The following is a 24,896-nucleotide window of genomic DNA, read 5'->3' as shown; positions in this document are numbered from 1 at the left end:
CCTAATTGACAAACACATTTGTTTCACTATATTAGTAAGCTCAGGACATTGCAGACTTCCACTTTTTTATCAAGTTCAAAATTCATATTTTACACAACCCTTACAGAAACTTGTGCAAAACACTAGACTTAAATAGAAACATGATTTGTCAGATTTATAAATCTTTTTAAATAGCAAATATAAAATAGTTGTCATGATCTTTTAGTGTAAGTGCCCATCACAAAGTGTACACACACACACACGCACACATTTTTTGTACTGTACAAACTGTGTAAAAAAAAGTCTACACGAACCCTACCCATCACAGAAAACTTTTTTGCATTTTCAAAAACATCAGTTAGATAATTTATAAGCTGTTTTCCTCATGTGAATAAAAAAATCCTTGTCCCCATAAGGATTTCAAATATTGCCATCGTTGTGGGGCATTTTACCCCCACAAGGGTTTACCAGGACATACAGAGACAGAGACAGACAGACACACACACACACACACACAAAACACCCAACCCCCCACACACACAGTTTGGGTTGGCTACTTATCCCGCGATTGTCATACATTGAAAAAAAACTGCACTGTCCCAGAATCAATATTTGACGCGATTTGTCCCGTATTTTGGTTCACATAGCTGTTGTTTTCTTTCTCCCTCACTTACCGCATCTAGGTTTCGGAGGAATTTTGCCGCTTCTCACAACCGAATTAAGCTACAGCCTCTCACAAGTTAGAAAGAAAAAGCACAGCCAATCGGATTAGCGATGTGGGTTCGCGAGGCGGGACTTCTACGAGATCACCAATTGTTGTGTACCAGGAATTGCGCTTTTTTTCACAGAACGCTCTTGTAAGAGTGGTTTTATATATAAATATATTTTAATTTATATATAAAATTTGTTTTATATAAATATATATATTTAAAAAATCTAAATTATTGCAAGGGACAAATCAGTGGTCATTGGATATTGGTAGGGACACGTCCCTAGCGTCCCTACTAAATTCTACGCCCCTGCCTTTGATTCCTTAGAAACATAAAAGTAAAGTGTCCTGTGGACAGCTCTTTCTGTTTTATCCTTTGTTTATCTATGAGTGTGAAAGTGTGTCGAATGGGATAATTCCTTCCTCACGTGGCCATAAAGAAGCAGCACGCTGCTGGTTATTTCTATACAAATACAGTTAAAGCATTTTTTCATGCTTGTGTCTTTCTGTGGCCATGTTTTATGGTAGATTCAGCAGAGAGAATCTGTTTAGTGTGTGTTTTGTCTGCCTTTGTAAATTGAATTGGATTGCATTTAATGGTGGATATTGAGCGAGAGGGCCCGAATGCCTCTGTAGCCCTGAGCTTAGTAGTCAGTGTGTGGCATTATTATATCGGATGCTGTTTGTTTGGTTTATACACAGAGAGGAAGTGCTTCCTGAGGAACTTCTCTTTTTACCCTTTTGTATTGAGATAATTTATAAATCTGCCCTGAAGATAAAGTTCTAAGAATCTCTCTTTCTTCATTTCTGCCATATTTTTTTGTTTTTGTCATTTCCTAGCCTGAAGGAATACATTTCCTCCCACTATTTAGGAAACCAGTGCTATAGTTGGCACGTTAGTGGGCCATGTCACAGATGGGTATGTTGTCACAGTGAAGCCTGCACAAACTATTTCATGTAATAGAAAAATATGTGAAATATATATATATATATATAATATTAAATTGTATATATTTATAAGTAAAATCAATATAACCAGATTATATCCTTTAATGCATCTTAGTCAATAAAAGTATTTCTTTCTTAAACATTCTGATCTTTCTAAAATTGTTTTAAAATAAAGGGATACTTTTAATACAATGATCTAATCTGATAAAAAATGCATTTATAGAGTTACAAATAAATACTGTTCTTTTTAGTCATTAAAGATTCCCCAAAAATGTACCACAGTTTCAACAAAAATATTAAACGACACATTATTTAATTTTAGTAGCTATTTTAAATTGTAATAATATTCACAATATTACTGCTTTTACTGAATTTAATGATCAAATAATGCAGCTTTGGTGAGAAAAAAGGAGGCTTTTCAAAAATTTGTAAAAATCTTACTAAACCCAAACTTTTGAATGCTAGACACACATACAGAGAAGAATACTGTTTTCAAATGACTAAATATGTAAAAAAGTAAGTGAATATATTATATTAATAGATGCTATTATTGCCTGTTTATTCCATTTGTTATCTTTTACTTCTTCACTGTTATATGTATTTTTTTTTACTTTGCATAAAGTCATCTTAAAGCTGCAGTCGGTAACTTTTGACGCTCTAGCGGTTAATAAACAGAACTGCTTGCGTCTTGCAGAAGGACATTGTAGCCGGATCTACTTCTCTCTGTTTATGTCTATGAAGAATCAAAAAGGTACTGGGTTACTCCGCCGCGGTGCCCCCGAAGCAATCTAAAATAGTCTGAATATAAACACTTAATATAGGTGTACCCTAATGATTCAGGACAGGCTAAAAACACGGTTTGGAAAATGGATTCATGGTGTACTCGCTTATAATATACATTTTGTATACTTTGAACACTAAAAAAAGGTACGGACCGCAGCTCTGATTGGTTGTTTCTTACCGGGAGCGGTAAGATGTCCTACAATGTCCTTCCGCAACACGCAAAGCAGTTCTGTTTATTTACCGCTAGAGCGTCAAAAGTTACCGACTGCAGCTTTAACCACTCTGTGACCCTTTCATAGTCATCTTTTTGTCACAGAGTGTGAGTGAATAAAATGAGTGTTTGGACCACTATAAGAGAGCATGAAAGCAGTTAAAAGTCCTCCCTTTCACTGTTTATGTCCTCACATAAGATGTTTATTTTGCAGGGGATGATGGGAGTGTGGGAGAGCAGGGGCCTGATGTTGGAACTTCTGGCCCAAAGCCTAGCTTCAGCAGGCTGGGAGAACTGTCCGGCACCATCTACAGACGGGCATTTGAGAAGACAGCTGCACAACTCCAGCGCTCCAAACGTCAAGGTCAGGAACTGGTCACACAGATCCCTGGCGTGAGTCCTCTGGTAAGTAGCAAGCAGCATTCAAGTGTTAGTTTGTCCCCCCAAGAACCAAATGTGGCTTCAGCCACATGAAATGTTAGATTATGTAATTATTAAGAGTCCTTACAAAATGAAGGGCTACAGTCTTGTATGTCTCCTTAATTTTGGAAACCACCATTGTGCATACCTCTTGCTCAATTAGTATACCAAATTACTGTGATTCCACACCCTGCCAAGCCTGCAGACCCAAACAGAGAGCCTAACTCAAGGCATGACTCAACACGTGCATTCACCTTTGTGTCATGCTGTAGAAACATTGTCAAAACGGCAGTTATAAACACAGTTGTAAGGAGTGATCAAGCCAGGGATTTTCAAACTGGGGTCCAATGACCTCAAGTGCAACAAAAGAGGAGGCTAAGGAGTATGGAAAACGTATTGCCTGTAACAAAAACAAAATTAAAACAGTAAATATGAAATTTCTAAGAGTTGATTTTGTCTTTTTTAAGGTTAAATATACCTTGAGGACTGTGAAGACCATAGGAAGTGTAATACTGGGTCTGCCGAGCTCTGTGGCAGTGTTTCTGAAAGATGCGCAACAGCACGATACTCTGAAGGTGATGACCAGTAATGAGTTTGAGCAGCTAGAGGTTAGTGGGATTTTTTTCATCATCACTAATCTGGTAATTTAAGACCGATGTAACCGATGAACTAACATGAAACCTAAAAGGCCAATAGTTTGAGTTGATATAAGTGGTAATTATCACTTATTAAAACAATTAAACAATTAGCCTTTTAGGTTTCATGTTAGTTCTTAAAGGGGTCATATGATGCAATTTCAATTTTTCCTTCCTTTTTGGAAAGCTCTTGGTGCATAAAGAAGATCTGTAAAGTTGCAAAGACTAAAGTGTCAAATCAAAAGAGATATTCTTTAAAAAAGTTAAGGGTCAACACCCCCCACCCCACCTCCAAATGGCTTGTTCTAACATGCCCCCACATCTCTACATCACTATGTGGGAAGATTTGCATAACGCCACCCAAATGTTCATCAAAAGAAAAAAGGTGTAATTTTTATTCTCTTTGTTGCCGCCACTGCCACGTTGTGGAGTCGCTGTGTGTTTTGTTGTAAAAGCAAAACTACTTTGTTTGGCCTTCCAAAAAAGGACATGACTAAAAAAATCAGTGGTTAAGTTGTATTTCAACACTGTTCCAGAACAGTACATCCCAAATATTCAGATGTGTACTGTGCATTTAATGGAGGATGAGGACTGTTTCCTGAAACAGTAGCCAATGCGTCTGTGGCACAATGACTGTTTTTATAAATTTGGGCAGTCTAAACTTTGCAAGGACAGTCTGGCGTTTCTGACTCACAGCTGTAAGTATGTTTTTTATATTTAAACAATTTGCCAATGATGATTCAAATGCGAGTTTAGAGCAGTATAGAGTAGGCGTGTTGTTTGTTGTTTCTAAGATCACAAATGCAGACATGGTGTTATGTTCACACACCGCGATACGCATTGTGTAAAAAGACAGTATAAGTTAACCAATATTCAGAGTTATGAAAGTGAAAAGTGAAAGTTATTCAATTACTCCTAACAGTACAACAGGGCCTTTTGCACCACATGAACTTCTTCATAGTACCAGAACTAATTGTGGAACTACCCACTTTTGGGCATTTTCAACCGCAGGAACTAGGCGTGATTTTAGTACCGGACTGCCTTTTTCGAGAAACAAATTAGCTCCTACTCCAGAGCAGGATCTAAGCAGCACAACTGGTACTAACCGTGATGTAAGTAGACATTGATTGGCTTGACACCCTGGCGAAAACACCCTCACCCGCCATGATTTAAAATGCAGTGTAACTTACTGTAAACATTGTGTCAACTTATTTCACAAGTATGATGAACAGCGATGAATATACATATCCTGAAGTGCAGGCACTTGTAGCAAATGTAGAACTGCCAGTTGTCATTGGAGATTCTTAATCCTCCTTTCTGTTCTTTCAATTGCTATATTTATAGGTTGACATCCCGTGTCCATTATTGTGAAAATAAAAACATCAAAATAGTCCATGTGACATCAGAGGGTCAGTTAGAATTTGTTGAAGCATCGAAAATACATTTTGGTCCAAAAAAAAAAATTGCTGTTCTTCAAAAGTTTGCTAGAAAATTTGTGTTCAAGTTGTTGACTCAAATTCGTTGTGTTGACCAAAGAAAGCTGATTTGTGTGAATGTGTCTTCTGTATGAGCTGTGCTTTATACATCACTACACTATACACAATAGACAATAGTCCTTTTTTTGCCTGTGAAATTTGCATAAATATGAGATTTAAGCAATATTATGCAACACTTGCTAGCAGTCCTGGCAAGAAACCATTCTGTATGTACAAAGACCTCCATATAAGCACAAGGAAAACTGAGGATTGTTTCTTTGTTTAATCTTCCTAATACACTCATACAGTACACATATAGGGCCCTATTTTAACGATCTAAACGCAAAGTGTAAAGCGCACAGCGCAGGTGCACACAGGCCATGTCCAAATCCACTTTTGCTATTTTAACGATGGAAAAACTGTTGGTGCATCCGGGCGCATGGTCTAAACGGGTTGTCCCTATTCTCTTAATGAGTAATGGGTGTTTTTTGGGCGTAACATGCAATAAACCAATCTGAGTCTCATCTTCCATTCCCATTCCCATGACGGATTTCCACGCAAGAATTTGGCAAGCGCAAAGACAGAACGCATCTTCGAGATGAGCGAGCTGCTCGTGTGCGAGCAAATAGATAGCCTAATTCTGATACATGTGATGACTATCCATTATGACATGCAGGCATTTATATACATATATTTAATTAGCCTACAAAAAATTATTATGCATTGCAATCCTTTAATTTTTAATATTTGGCATGTTTGTGTGCTGCTGTGCATCCCTGTACAGCGTGTACGCCTATACTAACACGCTCTTTAAATAACAAAGAAAAAACATTGCGCCAGACTTTAGACCAGGTTTGAGTTGGTCTATGGCACAGTTTATTTTGAGCTCCTTATAAAAGCATTGCACCAGCAATGTGTGATAGGGCCCATAGTATATTTTCTCTAGCAGAGTGATATGCTGCCGAGGCTGGTCAGTAGATTAGGACAGCAATTATTGAAGGTCTATGGGTCTGTGGTGACTAATGTAAAGAAACCCTTCTAATCAGCTTCAACCTGGCTAAGGGTGGAGTCAGGATTGTCCTGGGGTCCTATGGCACAGTCAGGGAGACAGCAATGCACGACCTCTCTTATTATGGGCTGGTGAGTGAGTCAGTCATCCTTGGGTTTGATTTGATTTGGCTCCTCACGTGGTTTGTACTGCCTGGAAACCAGTTCACGTGGACTCTGCACATGTACATAGACTCCGTTCAACACAAACAAACACACACACCTCAAACTCATCACCCAGCCCTGCTGTGATCACACACCCAGCTCTGCATATCAGGGGATATTTCCATTATAGATTCTGTCTAGACTGAGGGCAACATTGAATTGTTTAAATAAATTGTGACCTTTCTTCACAACTACGTTATAGCATCTTGATTTTTTTTTCCCTTCAATCTCTTTGGTTTAATTCTTGAGTGAAAGTATTTTCTCAAAACAATAAGTTCTAAACAGTTTGTTTCTTGTTCACCTCAGGTTCGATTTCTTGTTGATTTAACATATTGTAACATATTGTAGACCTTGTATATTCTGTACTTACTGCTTATTGCACTTCTGGTTAGATGCTAACTGCATTTTGTTGCCCTGTACCTTACATGTGCAATGGCAATAAAGTTTAATCTAATCTAATCTTAAGAGAATTGCATGAGTATTTTTGCATGTGTATTTTTGATAAATTGAAAAAATTGTAGAAAGAAATTCTGCAATTTTCACAGTTACAAAATTTGCATGGCTTGCTGATCCAAACTGATAAATTGATTCTCATTGAAATTGTCAAACTCCTCAAAACTTCTAAACATTCATTGGGTGAGTCATCACATGCAAAATGATCCATTCATTTATCAAAATCTGTCAGACATGTCTGATGTGTATGAAAATTTACAGGTGCTTGTCGTGAAAGAACATTCAGAAGATAAGAAGACCTCTGTAAGAAGTAAAAAGACCTCTGGTAGTTATCCTGACATGGGTATAGTGATGAAGCACAGCGGTCCTCAGTCTGTGACTGTTGCTAGGCAGAGTGGTTGTCTGACCCTGTTGTGTCCTGTAAAAGTCCTCATTACCTCACTTGCACTGTAGACACTTCAGAAACCTGTCACAACACACATCAGTGCTGCCCATGAAAGGCCTCTTCTATAGTCAGTTTCAACAGAAGCAATTGGATGCAATTTAATTCAAAATCATGTTAATCCTGCTTGTATTGTTTATTGTCAAGCAGAAACCAGGGCACATGGCACAGCACAAACACGTGTGCAGACATGTTTTCTAGCCATTTGCAAAGTGTTGTGTGAAAAGGAGACGCCCACATGAGGGTTTAATCAAAAACAGATGAGGTGGAGCTCATCTATATTATCATCTATAGTATTTTTGCCGTCGGATGAGAAGATAACTGTTCCTGTCTGGTTTAAACAGCTGTTAGTTTTAGTTTTTAAACTGGAGTAATAGAATCAGTTTTTTTTTTTTAATTGTTTTAATTAATTTTAAGTATTTTTTTTAAATAAATTTACACTTTCATTCAGCAAGGACACACTGAAAAATGTATCATGGTTTCCACAAAAAGCATATTGAGCATTTATATCAAATAAATGTAGTAAGTGTAAGTGCAGATCCAGAAGGGACATGTTTAGAAAAATATTTGAGAGTCAGATCAACAAGTTGCCTTTTCACGCTTCACTGCTTAGATAAGGCACTAGGATATTGGATAACTGGAATTTTTTAACAGTTAAATCACTTATTTTGGTATTTCTTTATTAAGCAAAAATGTCCATTTAAACACTGAGCTTTTAGTTCACACATTCCAGCCCCCTGCAGATCTTTTTGCACTTGTGAAAGTCAATAATAGATTGGCATACAGTAGTTTGCCCACTGAGGGCACACTATTCTGACTTTGTAAATCACTGTACTTATTATCAGACTCCCTGTGGTATTTGGACTGGTGTATGGGTTATTGATCAAGATATTTTAGATTTTATAACATGCTAGTCTTTTTTGTCAGTTTTCTGCAATAGCCACCATTCTTTGAATGTATCAGAGTAAGCTTATTGAACAGATATTAGCATTGTTGAATTAGAACTCAATTTACCAAGCCCACCAAATTAATATATATAATAAAAAAATGCTAATATCTGTTCACATATATATATATATATATATATATATATATATATATATATATATATATATATATATATATATATATATATATATATATATATATATATATATATATATATATATATATATATATATATATGTACTGTGCAAAAGGCCAATAGTATTTTCACCAACAAAAAAAGTTCCAAACATTATTTTTTCCATTCATTGTAATAGTCCAGTGAGATTTTTGTTTGCACAAGGAGTCTGACAGCAGCCAGTGCTTTACACAGAGATCTGATCTCATCATCATCATCAGTCAGTCTGGAATGACATGATGAAATAGAACAAACTGAGACAGACTAAATCGAGAAGAACTGTGGCAATGTCTTTTAGTGAATTGTTGGCCTTCTGGAAAGTATGTTAATTTATTGTACATGTACTCAATACTTGGCAGGGGCTCCTTTGCTTCAATTACTGCCTCAATTCAGCGTGGCATGGAGGTGTTCAGTTTGTGGGACTGCTGAGGTGGTGTGGAAGCACAGGTTTCTTTGACAGTGGCCTTCAGCTCATCTGCATTTTTTGGTCTCTTGTTTCTCATTTTTCCTCTTGACAATACCCCATAGATTCTCTCTGGGGTTCAGGTCTGGTGAGTTTGCTGGCCAGTCAAGCACACCAACACCATGGTCATTTAACCAACTCTTGGTGCTTTTGGCAGTGTGGCAATCCTGCTGGAAAATGAAATCAGTATCTTCAAAAAGCTGGTCATCAGAAGGAAGCATGAAGTCCTCCAAAATTTCTTGGTAAACGGATGCAGTTACTTGTTTTTCAAAAAAAAAAAAAAAAAAAAAAAAACAATGGACCAACATCACAGACTGTGAAATCTTAACCCTGGACTTCAAGCAACTTGGGCTATGAGCTTCTCCCCCCTCCCTCCATACTCTAGGACCTTGGTTTCCAAATGAAATACAAAACTTGCTCTCATCTGAAAAGAGGACTTTGGACCACTGGGCAACAGTCCAGTTCTTCTTCTCCTTAGCCCAGTTAAGACGCCTCTGACGTTGTCTATGGTTCTGTGGTGGCTTAACAAGAGGAATATGACAACTGTAGCCAAATTCCTTGAGCCATCTGCCTTGACCCCAGCCTCAGTCCATTCCTTGTGAAGTCCACTCAAATTTTTGAATGAATTTTGGTTGACAATCCTCATAAGGCTGCTGTTCTCTCAGTTGATTGTGTATCTTTTTCTTCCACACTTTTCCCTTCAACTCAACTCTCTGTTAAAATGCTTGGATACAGCACTCTATAAACAGCCAGCTTCTTTGGCATTTAATGTTTGTGGCTTACCCTCCTTGTGCAGGGTGTCAGGGGTACCCCCAAGGGGTCACCACCACCACGGCCACCCCTGTATAAACTCTGGCCACCCCCTAGGATGATTTGCAGTGGGTACTGTATTTTTTAAATTTAATTCTATAATTTTTAAATTCACAATAGATTAAGAAGTAAAAAAAAAAAAAAAAAAAAAACGTGCAGCACCCGCTGCCACCACAGATTTGCATCTCTGAGCAACATTAAAGTGTTTCGTTCCTGCATGAATCAACTGTTTAAATGATTCGGTTCAATCGCAATGAATCACTTATTAACAGTGACTCGCTGCCCCCTATTGGCGGTTTTAATTTCACATTTTAGGTACCTTTTCATATTACAAATAATTTCAAACATCAGTTTTCAATGTTTTATCTTTAAAATATCAAAACATTATTTATTCATTTGTAACGACAGGTTAAAGTATTCCATGTTCCACGTAGCTGCATTAAACAGTGTGTAAAAACATCTAAATGGCACTGCAGATGCAGCTTCTGTATTCTCTGCATTGCAAAGATCAATTTTGTTGATTCTGATTGCATTTGCTAGGTAACAGCACAAATGCAAGTATTTGACCTAAAAGATGGTGCACACTTTTAGAAACAATGGTGTAAGGGTAAAAATAAAAAAAATCAGGAGTCAGCTGTCAGCACAATTAGAAATAAGATATCAGCACAATAACACTCAGCAAAATAGTCTAATTATCTTTATCGATAAAATCACAGAAATATAAATTTTGTCTATATTGCAAACCCTTTTTTTTTTTTTTTCTTTAATTTAATGTGCCACCCCAAAATTTACTGTGGCCTCATCTGGCCACCCCTGTTAAAATTTTCTGGGGTTGCCACTGTGTCAATGATTGTCTTCTGGACAATCTACTTCAAAAAAAAAAAAAAATTTTTCCATGATATTCTAATTCCTTGACATGCACCTGTGTGTGTGTGTGTTTGTGTGTGTGTAACGGCAGGTTAAAGTATTGGAACAGTAAAGACAGAATTGCTTTCTCTGCTGTGCTTGTTGCTTGTTTTGGGGAGTTTCTGTCTTTAGTCTCTTCTTCAGCTGGATAAATTAATGTTCAATCAGATTTAAATCTGGAGATTGATTTTGGCATGCTAAGACTTTACATTTCTTTGCCCTCATAAAGTCCTTGACTGAACTGACGGGGTATTTTGGGTCATTGTCCTGATCCAAATATGAAGTGCTTTCTAATGAGTTTTCATTTTCTTGAATATCGGTAGCCAAGACGACTTTGTACCCTTCCAAATTCATTCTGCTACTGCCCTCATACATGAAGTCATCAGTAAAATGAAGAGGTCTTAATCTAGAGACAGCCATGCATGTCCATGTTCCCTTTTTCTCCACACTTTTGCTTTCCAGTCACTTAGATTAAGGTTAATCTTTGTACCATTGGTCCATCAACTCACATTTGTGAAGAATCTTGCCTTTCTATTTTTGGTCCTGATCAGAGCTTTGCATCTTGCTGTTTAGCTTCTGTAAGTCTGTGTCAAATTTACCTGCGGACTGTAGATTGACAGAGCATCAGCCCAGCTTTCTGGAGGTTGTTGGTGATTTTACAGACATGTATTTTAGGGTGTATTTATTTTAACTCTTATGATTTGTCTGTCATCAACTGCTGTTGTTTTTCTCAGCTGATCAGGCCGTCATTGTTTGCTGATGTCGCCAGTAGTTTCCAAACTCTTGATTTCTCCATGCCCTTTGTTTAGTTGTAATTGACTTCCTATTTTATTTTAGTATCCAAATTGCTTGTATTACAATTTTCTTTCAGAATCAGCTTCCTCATCTTCATCCTGGTTTGTGTGTGTCATCATCGAATGCAAGACTTAGAATGCAGAAGCAATGGATATAACTGATAAGACACATTCCTTGCTTTTAATATCTGAAGAATTAATGTAACAGGACACAGATGAACACTTAGAAAGACCTGTGAGGCAACAGTTCCAATACTTATGGTCACACCAGATATGGAGCTGAAAATCTAAAAGTGCTGATCTTCTTAGCTGGTACAACATCTTTGCGTTGTATACAAATAAAATTGACAAACAATAAGACTTTGAAAAGGGGTTTTATCAAGCTAGTTGGTGCATTAGAAAAGGGGCTCATCTCCTGTTTCCAAAATGCATCACAAAGTGCTTGAAAAAGTGGCCCCTGTTTGAAATTTTTTAATTTGTATGTTCATTTATTTTTATTTATTTGTGCTATTTACACAATGTTTAAGTTTTTTTTTTTTTTCAAGTTTTTAGGTGTCAAGGTACAGAAACCAAATAATTAAATGTAAAATAGCACTGGATAGTCTTCAATGTAAAAATGAAATATACAATCAAACCTACATTTATTCAGACACCTTCAACATTTCTCACATTATTACAGTTTTGCTAAATATCAAAAAATATATATGGTGTCTGAATAATTTTTTGTTTGACTGTTAAAACTACAAAGTAATTCAGTCAAGAGCAGTGAGTGACTTTCTTTTATTTTCTTGGATTAACATTACAGCAGCCAGTAGCTAAATTAGGCGCGGTCACTTTAAGAGACGATGAACGCATCCAATATAATACACATCCAGTTTTTTTCCTCAACTGTTTACTTTCACTTAAGAAATAACTGACAGTTTTTTCGAGCATAATTTCCAAGGTGGATATTTTGACATATTTTGTATGTATTTGTCAGCACAAGAGCAAAAATAAGCAGCTTTATTCTTACAGAATGAAAGGGTCAGATCTAACTGAAATCCTCTTACTAAACTGAAAATTAATTCAGCCTTAAAACTCTCATGGCATTAAATTCTCATTCTTTATCATTCATATGTGAATTATTGCAGTAAATAGTTTGAGTTAAAGGGATAGTTCACCCAAAAATGAAATTTTGATGTTTATCTGCTTACCCGAGGGTATCCAAGATGTCGGTGACTTTGTTTCTTCACACAAACAAATATTTTTAACTCAAACCGTTGCAGCCTGTCAGTCATATAATGGAAGTTATGAATCCCAGTTTTAGAGTAAAAAATAAAAAATAAAAAATACACAAACAAAACCAAATTAAACCCTTTGGCTTATGACAATACAATACATTGATGTGTGACGACACAAAACGATTGGTCTGTGCAAGAAACTGAACAGTATTTATGTAATTTTTTACTTCTGATTCACCTCGTTCCTCATTCATTCACAGTTCCGACAGTTCCAATGTCAGAACTGTCCTGAGCTTGTTCTCAACAGCCGGTGTATGGTAAGGAGATAAACATCCAATTTTCATTTTTGGTTGAATTATCCCTTTAACGCTTGTCCATGTGTCATTGCTATAAATACCCTATAACAATTCTTCAGTTATTTAGTAACACTCATTAGGATTTACAGGTTCATAAAGACCTGGACTAATTCCAGCATGCAGAGGTTTAGTTTTTCATTACATGCTGAATACCTAGTCCCAGGTGAAGTGGATTCTTTAACTTAGTAGTCATTGAGATGTAATAAAAGCTATTTTAGATACCTGTCCTTGATTGCAGTGTGTATACCAGATGATATAATGAATGATTCAAAGTTCTCAATTTGTCTTATTTCATATTGGTCTTGAATTCCTTGAAAAACAGCATGCGAGTTTCACTGGAAGATGTCCATGAGTAGAAAAATCCCACTGGTGGTTTCTATGAAACGTGGTCTGAAATTGTAATTAGCCACAGACCGCTAGCACAGACATCACACATGTGAAGTGACACAATTGGGTACAGAAGATATTGATTATTACACAAGGTACCCCGAGAGCTGCTGGAAGATGACGTCTGTGATACAACAAACTGCATGGAAGCTATTTGAATGATGTAAGTGCACACAGAGTGCAGTTGTATGCATTCATGTTTATGAATTACATTTAATTACCCTTACCTCAGTGATTCAGTCTCTCTCTCTCTCTCTCTCTCTCTCTCTCTCAATACATTTTTTGCTTTAGAGTTGGTTTAAAAATACATTTTGGGCACATGTTTGCACCTTTACACATAATGTCATTTTTTAAATTGGGTTAGACTGTGCTACTAAGTCACATCTCATAGATGATCTTATCATTCTATGAATATTTGGGTTGTTTTGTCTAAGAGTTTGTTTGTTGAGAGGTAGAGATATGTTGCTGCTTGTGTCTGCATGTTCCTTAAGGACCTGCGTGAGTTTAACTGAGTGGAAAGTCTGGAAGATCTGTGATATCACTCCAGTGTTAAGAGTTATGAGCAGAGGCCACACGTTTCTTCATGTTCTTAGAAGTAGATAAGGCACTCTGATCTGCCTGGCTACGGAAAATTGCACAGAAACTTTCTTTGGCTTTTCTTTTTCAATTTCGGTGCCACAACCTTCACATTTAGGCACTGTGCAATAAATCTTTGGATAGTCTATGGTTTAGTTTTTATTTAATTTTTTTCTGTTGTTGTTTGTTTTTTTATTTATTTTTTTGTTATTATTATTATTATTATTTATTTATTTATTTTTTTGCATTGCTTTGTTTGTTTTTTGTTACGTTTGTTTAGTTCTGTCTTGCTTTGTGTTTTCTTTTAGTTTTGTAGTTAATTTCAGTTTTGTGTTGTTTTGCTTTTGTGTTTTATTTTTATGTTTTGTTTTTGTGTTTTGTTTTCCAATATATCTCTACACAAGTTAGTTGTTCTGAAGTTTTAATGCAATAATTCATCTAAAAATGAAAATTCTGTCATCACTTACCCTCACATTGTCCCAAACCTTTTGTCTTTCCTTCTTCTTTGGAAAATAAAATCATATATTTTGCAATTGTGTTTGTCCACTAAAGGCTATGGGGTCCAAATCATTGGAAAATAAAATTATTTCAAAAAATCTCTGTTTAGAGAGAACATACAAGTTTAGAAAGACATGGCGGTGAATAAATGATGACAGAATTTTCCTTTTCGGGTAAACTATCCCTTTAATGATGTAGATCTTAAGCTTTCACTGTAGTTTAAAAAAAAGAGGCAATAGAGGTCAGGGAATGTGACAAAGAGCTGTAATTGGCTACAGACAGACTCATCTCTCCCTAATTAACCCCTGGCCTGGGACTGTTTGGGATCCCATAAAATAGCTAGACAAAATGAGGAGACTCCAATAGGTCTGGCACCAAAGTTACTCTGCCCTCTAGCTGCTGGATATCTGTCAACATACAGGGAGATGTTGTGTGATTTGTGCCTTCCTGATGCCGCTTTTGAGGACATTTGGTATGTTAGAAAAAAAAAAGATGTTTGAAACTAGTGAAAGAGACGGGTCAACCACATTTAGCCCTAGCCATCGAAAACAAAGCAAATATTCTGCAAGCCAAAGTGTTTATGAGAGTGGGAATTAAATAAAACTCTGCATCAAAGAGTTAAGTATATTCTAATGCCTCATTTCTGAAGTCTTTGTATAGTTGTCTGAACATCAAGAAAACTAGATGTTCCGGGGCATTTTCTTGTTTTTAACACTTTTACATTCATGTGAATGAACAGTGGTGCTTGAATGTCAAATTCCATCATTTCTGCTACCTTTGAGTGCCTTCACATGTGGAAAACTAAAGAATGGCTTTGTTTTCTTTCATAACAGATTCCTAGGCGATCTTCCGAGCCAGAAGGAGGATCCCAAATGGCGGAAGACGGTGGATCAAAGGAATGTGAATGTGTTAGTAGCTCTCAGGTGCTGGATACTAGTGTAGAAGACCACATGCACAGTCCCGCTGGCAATTCTCAAAATCAGCCCCCTAAGGTTACAGAGCTCCAGGAGATATCAGAGGAGGCCCGTCAGCTGAAGAAGAAGGTCATGGAGCAGATTCCTATGCAGCAGAAAGTAATTCTTGGTGCCAGTAACAAGAAAGTATCCAAGAGGGAGAGTGTGACAGATTGCACCCAGATCTCCTCCTCATCGTCTTCTTACATTAGTACAGGGGAAAACAGCAGAAGTGCCTCCCCTACTACAGAATGAGAATCGTAGAATAGTCAGAGTGGGATATGGGTTTCATTGTTTATCCTGCAGGTCTGTCATATTCATTTAAAGCATTAAGCATAGCAGGCATGGGTCATGATTTCTAAAGTGCTGGCGGTGGTGTACGTCAACACTACCTATGCAAAACTCAACAGTCAGTGATCAACATATAATTATACATTGGGAGATTCTGGATGCTGTTTTCCATTTCTTGCCAATAATAAAGCAGTTATTAATTTAGTTAAGATAATTTTCTAATCAAAAAACAACTCTTATTATTAATACTGTTGAAAACACTTGGGCTACTTAATATTTTTATTGAAACAGTGATACATTGTTTTCAGTATTCTCTAATGAATAGAAGGTTCAAAAGAATAGCATTTATTTGAAACAATTATTTTGATAATTTCATTCTAAAAATAAAAACCTTACTGACCCCAAACTTTTGATCACTAGTGTAATAAGGGGGGGAAAATGCTGATTTAGAAATTGTGGTGAGACTTAAATAAATACATTTAAATAAATATTGCATTATTTGTAACTGATTATATAATAGTAACTATAATTGAGGAGGTGGTGCAAATATCATTAATGACACAGTGCTAATTTTCGATATTTTTTTTATTCACAGCAATTGGTGATCATACACTTTTTCAGTCAGACGTCCCTTGAAAAACCCAGATTTGAGGAATGAGAATTGATCATTACACGACTGCACAGATGTGACTCGGCTAAAAAGAAAACCAACCCATTAAGTAAAGGAATAAATTCAATACTCCATAATCAGATTTTTGCCATGTCTCTGCCTATTGTATGTTTGAGTGAAGTCCTCAGATTGTTTTGGTTCACTTTAAAGATACCAGATTGACAATTACAGACAATACCAGAAAGTCATTACAGCAAAGGTTATTCACTATTAAGTTAAATTATTTATGGAATTAATATTACCATTGAACTTAATTTGTCCAAACGCCTCTTCAGTTATAGCATAAAGAGCTAATCAAATGTTTACATGCATACTTGTAATGCCTGATTGTAGTCTATGAATATATATACATTTTGTTTAGATTGTTGATAAATAAATACAGCTGTACACCATGTATTCATTGCATTTGTTTAAACTACTACCTGTAAACTTTCATCATAGATAACATTGACAACGTGATTTTAGTGTAACAAAGCATTCAATACGAATACAGCATATTAATTTACTGATTGTAACATTGCACTGTACAATGTTTCTTTGATTTATTAGCTTTATAGCCCAAGAATTATTAACAGTGTGGTCTAGAAACCAATACATGTTCTCCATAAAGCACTTAAACAGCCTCAGAAAAGAAGCTGGGAAAAAACCCATTCTGTGCTGTTATCTGAATGCACACAGACGCAATCATCAAACATTGTAAATGAACTGCAAGACGGCCTTGAGCTGATAACAGCTCCTTGAATGATAGCAGCCGATACTGTTGGAGCCTTTTGTATTTGATAAATGTAGCATAAGACAATGTTGTCTTGCGTCAGCTTTTATATTTAGGCCACAGCACACCAGCATCGAATCATGAAAGATTCCCACGGCCGTCATCACCAGTGTTTACCTTCTTCCAACATTCACGAGTCTTTGCAGAAGCACTGACATCTTTCCTGTTTACAAGTAACAAGTGTTTAAAAGTTAGTCACCCTCAGGTCAGCCAAGATGAAGATGAGATTTTTTCTTATTCTGAACAGAATTGGAGAAATTTTGCATTACATAATTGTAACATAATGCTTTCCAGTGGATCCTCTGCAGTGAATGGGTGCCGTCAGAATGCGATTAAAAACATCACAATAATCCACAAGTAATCAACACGACTGCAGCCATAAAATTACATTTTGTAATTGTAATGTCAAACCACTTGACTACGAGTCCTCTATCCATAACTACGTTTATTCCAATGTAAAAGTCATCTCATCTGATTCAAGAGAAATATTCACAGATCAAATAGAGTTTAGAAGCAAAAACTGTCCAAAACCTTTGTTGATGTAGATCACTTGTAAATTATGATGTTTTTATCAGCTGTTTGGACTCTCATTTCGACAGCACCCATTCACTGCAGAGGATCTGCTGGTGAGCAAATGATACATTTCTCCAGATCTGCTCAGATGAAGAAACAAACTCATCTACATTTTTTTGGGATGGCCTAAGGGTGAGAAATGTTTCAGCAAATTTTCATTTCAGGCTGATCTTTTCTTTTAAAGTAAGAAAAGGAGGGTAAATTACATATTTATCCTCAAAAAATGGAATATTCACTCCATTTATGACTGATATTACGCATTTTATTGAGAACTCTCTGATCTCAACATGTTCTCATAGAAGCCATTGCCTTGGCAGACAAACTAGGGCAATCTCTTAGCTACCCACACGGAAGATCCAGCTGTAGTCACATGAGAGATCCCAGACTCTCATGCAGGCCACAGCAACAGCTCATCCCTCTCAATGGATCTAAAATAGGTCATATCAGACCACATAGGCTTTATTTCCAGAGCTCCCATTAGCTTCACAGCGAATCTGTCCGCCTGCGGGTGAACACTGCAGACATGCTCTTCACAATGCCCTTGATGCCTGCTAACTTTTTCACAGACACCCTGGACTCTCTGATGCGATGCACCAGCCCATGGAAAACCATGAGGACACTGTGGTAGTTCTCAGCAGCGGAGACCTCATAAAACTGACAGTCTGCAGAGAGAGCAAGAATACTGCCCTCTTCGCTGAGGACTGTACGACGGTGGTCCAGGTCCCTCTTGTTTCCCACAATAACTATGGGCATCTTCTCAACGCCCAGAATGTCTTTATTGGTTTTGATTATTTGAATAAGTCTGGAGACCGCGTTGAAACTGGCTCGGTCACAGACGCTGTAGACCAGCACAAAGCCATCTGCCCACTGGACTCTCTTTTCATACATCAAGGACTCGGAAGACAGGTCCTGCTGAGAAGACAAACATTAGGTATTCGTTCAACATTCAGATGGTGCATAGAATATTTGTTATTCTCTACATATAAAAACTAAAAACTGCATAAAAACCACCTAAGCTGATTTGATGGTCATTGCTGGTTTAAGATGGTCTTATACCCTGTACAAGCTTATATAAAGATGGTTTATCTAGCCTAACAAATTACAACAGACCACCTTGACAAGGCTGGGATACCAGTTAAGACCACCACATAATTTTAAGCATTTATACATATATATATATATATATATATATATATATATATATATATATATATATATATATATATATATATATATATACCGTGTGTGTGTGTGTGTGTGTGTGTGTGTGTTACCCTGGACCACAAAACCGGTCACAAGTTGCACGGGTAAATTTGTAGCAATAGCCCAAAATACACTGTATGGGTCAAAATTATTGATTTTTCTTTTATGCCAAAAATCATTAGGATATTAAGTAAACATCATTTTCCATGAAGATATTTTGTACATTTCCCATCGTAAATATAACACTTAATTTTTGATTAGTAATATTAATTGCTTTATTAGGACACTTCATTTTCTGGTCATTCACAACTTTAAAGGGGATTTCCTCAATATTTGTTTTTTGTACCCTCAGATTCCAGATTTTTTAATAGTTGTATCTTGGCCATATATTGTCCTACTAACAAACCATTCATCGGAAATTTAAATCTTATTTATTCAGCTTTCATGTGATGTATAAATCATCTAAATCAAAATATATCATACAAATCAAAATTTCCAAAAATTGAACCTCATGCATATAAAAGATAAGTTAAAAAGTTGATAGAAAGTTAACATGGTTCTGAAACACTGAATCACCTGTGAATATGGTGCATCCCATATATTCAAAGTTTGCTCTCGTCCATCGACAACAACATTGTGAGTGTAAAGGGACTCTGTAGAGAAACCAGCGAATCACTTATAATGACATGTAAAAATATAAAATAAAACTTATAAACTTGTAAATCAACCAGTAAAAAGGCAACATACCAATATCCCCATATTCCCCGATGAATCTACGAGTCAGGAATCGGACAATAAGTGCTGGAAAACACAAAACCTATGAGCGTTTGCTTATACGGCAAAACGTTTTTAAAGTTACAAAAGATGACCGAAGAAAGAAATGCATTTCATGGATGTATATCATGGAATACTTCCTAAAAAAATAAACTTACCAGATTTTCCAACATTGTCTGTGCCGAGTACCACAACGTTTGCATCCATTCTCTGTCCGTTTAGTCCGGTCATGTCCTTCACAGATGCTGCAAGTGATCTGGCGCGTGTCCGCCGCAGTCAACAACTTTGAGGAGTAGGCGTGGCTTCATTTGACGTGCTCGCTCCAGTGACGCTGATGTGCCCGTCCCGAAGCTGAGATTCACGAGCAGATATTTAAAGCAATCACAACAAACGTTGCTTGACCGATGATGGCTTGAAAGACATAAAAGAGCGATGTGTCAGTAAACGGCATTTAATTGAAATACTTTGCAGAGAGAGAGAGAGAGCTGTGAATACTGTATTTGTTGTCATTGTTTACATGGATTGTTCATGCGTTGAATCTGTTTTAGACCACAAGGTGGTGTGTAGGCTACTGAAAATAATAGGGCTTGGGGGTCGTGACGTCATTACTTGGCGTGGCCACCACGTTGACAGCATCCTTTACTGCTACTCGGACTACTGTGCAGTGTTTAGACATACTCCCTCTCATCCGTGTGTCTTAATTTCTTCTACTTATTATTTTTTTTTTCTTTTTTTTTCTTTTTTTTGTATAAACTATATACATTCGTGGTCAAAAGTTTTGGCAGTGACGTATTTTTTTTTTATTTATTTTTTTTTGCAAAGTTTGCTGCTTCAGTATTTGTAGATTATTTTCCCACATGATTCTACTGAAAAACAATGATAAGCATATCATACGTTTTATAGGCTTTTATTGGCAAAAATATATAATGAGTCAATATTTACGATGTTGACTTGTTCTTCATAACCTCTGCAATTCACTCTGTCATACTGGATATTACCTTCTCGGTCAAATCCTGACTGATGGCGATCCATTCTTGCCTTAGTTCTCAGAGTTGATCACAATTTTTGGGCTTCTGCTTTTCCTCTCGCCTTTTGAGGACTGACCACAGGTTCTCTATGGGGTTGAAATCCGGGAGTTTCCTGGCCACGGATCCAAAATTTCAATGTAATGATCTTCAAGCCACTTCTTTATAGCTCTTTCTTTGTGACACGGTGCTCCATCATGCTGGAAAATGCAAGGATCATCACTAAACTGCTCATGGATCATTGGGATGTTTTGATACCATTCTTTATTCATGGTAGTGTTGTGGGGCAGAATTATGAGAGAGCCCACTCCTTTGTTTGAAAAGCAACCCCACACATGGATGGTCTCAGGATGCTTCACTGTTGGTCCGTCACAGGTCTCATGGTAGTGTTCATCTTTTCTTCTCTGAGCAATCGATTTTCCAGATGTCCCAAACAGTCAGAAAGCTTCACCAGAGAAAATATATTTGCACCATTATTCTGCTGTCCAATCCTTGTACTTCCTGAAGAAATTCTGGATGTCCTTTTGAGTCCTTTATTGGAGAGAAGTGGCTTTTTTGTTGTCCTTCTTGACACCAGGCTGTTATACAAAAGTTTTGGCCTCACTGTGTGTGCAGATGCTCTCACACCAACCTGCTACTGTTCCTGAACAAGCTCTGTACTGCTGGAGACACGACTCCGTAGCTGACTCCTCAGGAGGAGACGGTCCTGGTTTTTGCAGGACACTCTGAGACGTCCTGAAGACCTCTTCACTGCAGTCAAACCTCTTTCCTTGAAGTCCTTGATGATCCGGTAAATGGTTCTTTCAGGTGCAATATTCTTTATAGCAATCTCCTTTCATGTGAAGGCACTTTGATGCAAAGAGATGATGGCTGCACATGTTTTCTTTGGAGGTGACCATTGCTATCAAGAACACAATGATTGGAAGCTCTTCTTCCCTCCTTTTATAGCAATCAATCTGCTCTTACAATCTATTTAGTATTATATATATATATATATATATATATATATATATATATATATATGTGTGTGTGTGTGTGTGTGTGTGTGTGTGTGTGTGTGTGTGTGTGTGTGTGTTATACTGTAGCTAGCTGTAGTACAGTAGTTATATAACATCAAAAGTGAATATGGTAAAACCACACTCCTGTGTATCATGATACTATTTAATGATTTTCTGTTTTCCTGGACAATAATGATGAAATGTTAATTAGTTTATCATAGTTATGGCCTAAAGGCTTGTTCACATCAACAACAATAATGATAACTAGCCATAAAGTTTTAAAAATTGAGAATAGTGGCGTTTACAACACGATGTGCAGTGCCTTTCAAAATTTGGGATCAGTAATATTTGTAATGTTTTTAAAGAAGTTACAAATTTAAAAATACAGATTTTTTGTTGTTGTTGTTGTTATTATGTGAAATATTATTGCAATTTAAAATAACAGTTTTCTATTTTAATATATTTTTAAATATATAATTTATTCCTGTGAAGGTATAATAATATTTTCAATATCAACAATCCAGTCTTGAGTGTGACATGAATGATCCTTCAGAAATCATTCATGTTGGAGACAATTGTGCTGCTTAATATTTGTTCAGATGTGATTTTTTTTTCAGGATTCTTTGATAAATAAAAAGTTAAAATAAACATATTTATTTAAAATAGACATTTTGTGTCACACGTGTTATTTTGAATGAACATATAGCACTGAAGACTCGACTAACATTGATCAATTTATTTTTCCTGCGGTAAAAGCCAGGAAATGAAAAATGAAATTCACTGTGAAATGTATTATCCATATCTGGCCACTAGGGTGCAGTATAATCACAATAATTAGACATCTAATAGGACAAAGAAAATATTGTCTGCAGTATTTAGATTGTTGGGTTAGTTAAAACAGTATCCACTTTTAGGAGGGCAGTGTGTGAGTGCCTCTCACGTTTTTTATAATTGTTTTTAATGGGTATTATTTTTTTTCACCTGCCAGTAAGGCAAAAAAAAAAAAAAAAAAACTGTCCACCACCAAATTCACCAATAAATATGTCACTTAATAATATAATGCAAAATCAAATAAAATACAAAACTGATCACACTGTATATAACATTTAATATAAGACACTGCATAATGTTGCCACACACAATCCTGAACAGAAACAATCTGTGCACCTTCATCAGTATAAAATGTAAATATAAGCATATGTTGCTTTATTGAATAATAGCTGTTTTTATGCTAAGGGTTCACAAACTGATGATGGTGCCCACAGTGTTTCAGTTCTGGTTTGTGCGTGGCCATATCATGCAGTGTCCTCATTAAAGATATGGGTGGCCTGGAGGAAGCAACTCCTTATGATTTATGTACTGGTCCAAAGAATGTGGTGCCATTTTCCTGACTGCAGCGTTGAGAACAAGCTATTGTTTGGGTGTCTTGGATCCTCAGTAATTCCTCAAAAAGCAGCTGTAGACACACCCTTTCCACAAGCTCTTAATCACCCCACACCCTTAAACCAATGAACAAAAATGTAATCCTATTTTTCTTCTCTGAATGAATCCTCTTCACTAGCTTGCTCTCTAATCTATGTGTTTAATAAACCAAGAATTGTGTGACAAATCTCTGTTCCTTTGGTCGTATACTCAGTTGTCCGTTTGCACGTCTCTGCCGTCCTGAGTTGTTCTGCTCCCATGCCAGGCGGTAATACTACCTGATGGGTTGCTTTAAATAGTGCTTGTGTAGAAAGGGGGTCCTCATAAACTTCTTCTGCTTCTGAAGTCACGCTGCTGTCCCACCCTGACTGAGCTGTTTGGTTTGGTTTGTGTGATTCATTTCATCTGTGACTGTCTGAAGGTGTGAAGCTGCTTTTTTCCACTAATGGAATTGGAGTCATGTAAAGCTATACATCAGTTCAGTTATGTGTGTATCAGGCTCAGACATTAGTTTTCTATGAAGGGGTGCGTTTTGCCCCTGGGATTGATTTCTGGGACATTTTCTATTTTATTTTTTTAATCTTTTTGAAAGTTTTTAGAATTAACTCATTGTTTGTTTTATTTTTTCTTATTTAAGTATTTATATAAATGTTTAACCAATCAGGATTTGATCAACATAAAAAAAAAAATTCATCATTACACTACAGAGGTGGTAAAGAAGCTGCATCTGACATAGAATGTTTATTCACACACTTAAGGAATAATTCATCCAAAAATGAAAATTTACTGAAAATGTACTCACCCTTAGGCCATCCGATTGGAACAGATTTTAAAAAATATTTAGCATTACATCATTTACTCACTAATGGATCCTCTGCTGTGAATGGGTGCCGTGAGACTGAGAGTCCAAACAGCTGGTAAAAACATTAGAATAATCCAAGTAATCATCACAACTTAAGCTATTCAATTAATGTCTTGTGAACCAACAATCTGCATGTTTGTAAGAAACAAATTCATCATTAAAGGGTTAGTTCACCCCAAAATGAAAATTCTGTCGTTAATTACTCACCCCCATGGCGTTCCAAACCTGTAAGACCTTCATTCATCTTCGGAACACAAAATAGGATATTTTTGATGAAATCGAAGAGCTACAACAACACAACTGGAATATTCTCAGGTCCAGAAACGTAGCAAATACGTAAAAAAAAAAAAATCGTTAAAACAGTCCATGTGACAGCAGAGACTTCAGTTTTGCAATGCTACAAGAATACTTTTTTTGTGCAAAGAAAACTAAAATAACTTAATTTACTCAACCATTCTTCTCCTCCTAATTACGTCTTCCACAATTTTTTATATTATAATGAATACACACTCTTTCCCCTGAGCGTAAACCATGCTTATTACGCAGATTACGTTCATGCGTCTGCTTTCTCCCTGAACGTAAACAACACTGATCACGTCCAATACATTCTTGGGTACTCTCCAAAATGGTAAATAATAAAATAATATATAAATATATATCCAATAATATACAAATAATAATAAATATATAAAATATTAAAAATACTAAATACAGGGTAAGGGGCTGCACAATTATTTATATTGGGACTAGTGTAAATCATGAGCGGTCAGCAAACTAAGCGCTCAAATAAACTCTTATTAGAATCAAAGAAGCTGTGAATGAACCTCTTACATCACATCTGCATGTACAGTAGATACATGCACATACATACTGTATGTGTATATATATATATATATATATATATATATATTTCACACTCACCTTAAACACAAAAGTACTTTAGTAATATGCAT

The 24,896-nt window shown here is 36.4% G+C and overlaps 2 protein-coding genes across 7 annotated transcripts in view; one reads left to right on the top strand and one right to left on the bottom strand.

Moving 5' to 3' along the window:
• LOC127977169 (perilipin-1) overlaps nt 1-16,708 on the top strand; it is a 39,184-nt gene extending 22,476 nt beyond the window's left edge. For 3 of the 5 annotated variants that reach the window (XM_052581885.1, XM_052581884.1, XM_052581883.1), the window contains 3 exons: nt 2,845-3,035; nt 3,518-3,658; nt 15,234-16,708. In XM_052581885.1, coding sequence (XP_052437845.1) covers nt 2,845-3,035; nt 3,518-3,658; nt 15,234-15,608 — 707 coding nt within the window. In that variant the 3' untranslated portion in view covers nt 15,609-16,708. The remainder of the gene's footprint in view (nt 1-2,844; nt 3,036-3,517; nt 3,659-15,233) is intronic. The other 2 variants (XR_008158140.1, XM_052581886.1) reach the window with 2 other exon arrangements.
• LOC127977173 (ras-related and estrogen-regulated growth inhibitor-like protein) lies at nt 16,212-19,983 on the bottom strand. 2 transcript variants are annotated; one of them, XM_052581890.1, is made up of 4 exons: nt 19,795-19,983; nt 19,610-19,663; nt 19,439-19,515; nt 16,212-18,571 (listed from the first exon to the last, which is right to left on the bottom strand). In XM_052581890.1, the coding sequence occupies exons 1-4, from the start codon at nt 19,865-19,867 to the stop codon at nt 18,143-18,145; spliced, it is 633 nt and encodes a 210-aa protein (XP_052437850.1). In that variant the 5' UTR covers nt 19,868-19,983; the 3' UTR covers nt 16,212-18,142. The 2 variants fall into 2 exon arrangements, with proteins under 2 accessions (XP_052437850.1, XP_052437851.1); XM_052581891.1 differs by having other exon boundaries at nt 16,212-18,568; nt 19,795-19,981.
• Between the last annotated feature and the right edge of the window lie 4,913 nt (nt 19,984-24,896).

The sequence above is a fragment of the Carassius gibelio genome, chromosome B18, assembly GCF_023724105.1.
Source record: "Carassius gibelio isolate Cgi1373 ecotype wild population from Czech Republic chromosome B18, carGib1.2-hapl.c, whole genome shotgun sequence".
NCBI lineage: Eukaryota > Metazoa > Chordata > Actinopteri > Cypriniformes > Cyprinidae > Carassius > Carassius gibelio.
Note: the sequence above shows the minus strand (reverse complement) of the source record. Positions and strands in the feature narration are given on the sequence as shown.

Coding starts and splice junctions, on each gene's coding strand:
- LOC127977173 (XM_052581890.1), bottom strand. CDS start 19,867: ATGACCGGACTAAACGGACAGAGAATGGATGCAAACGTTGTGGTACTC. Junction 19,516..19,609: donor CGGGGAATATGGGGATATTG/GTATGTTGCCTT, acceptor GTTTCTCTACAG/AGTCCCTTTACACTCACAAT. Junction 18,572..19,438: donor GGGATGCACCATATTCACAG/GTGATTCAGTGT, acceptor TTGTCTTCTCAG/CAGGACCTGTCTTCCGAGTC.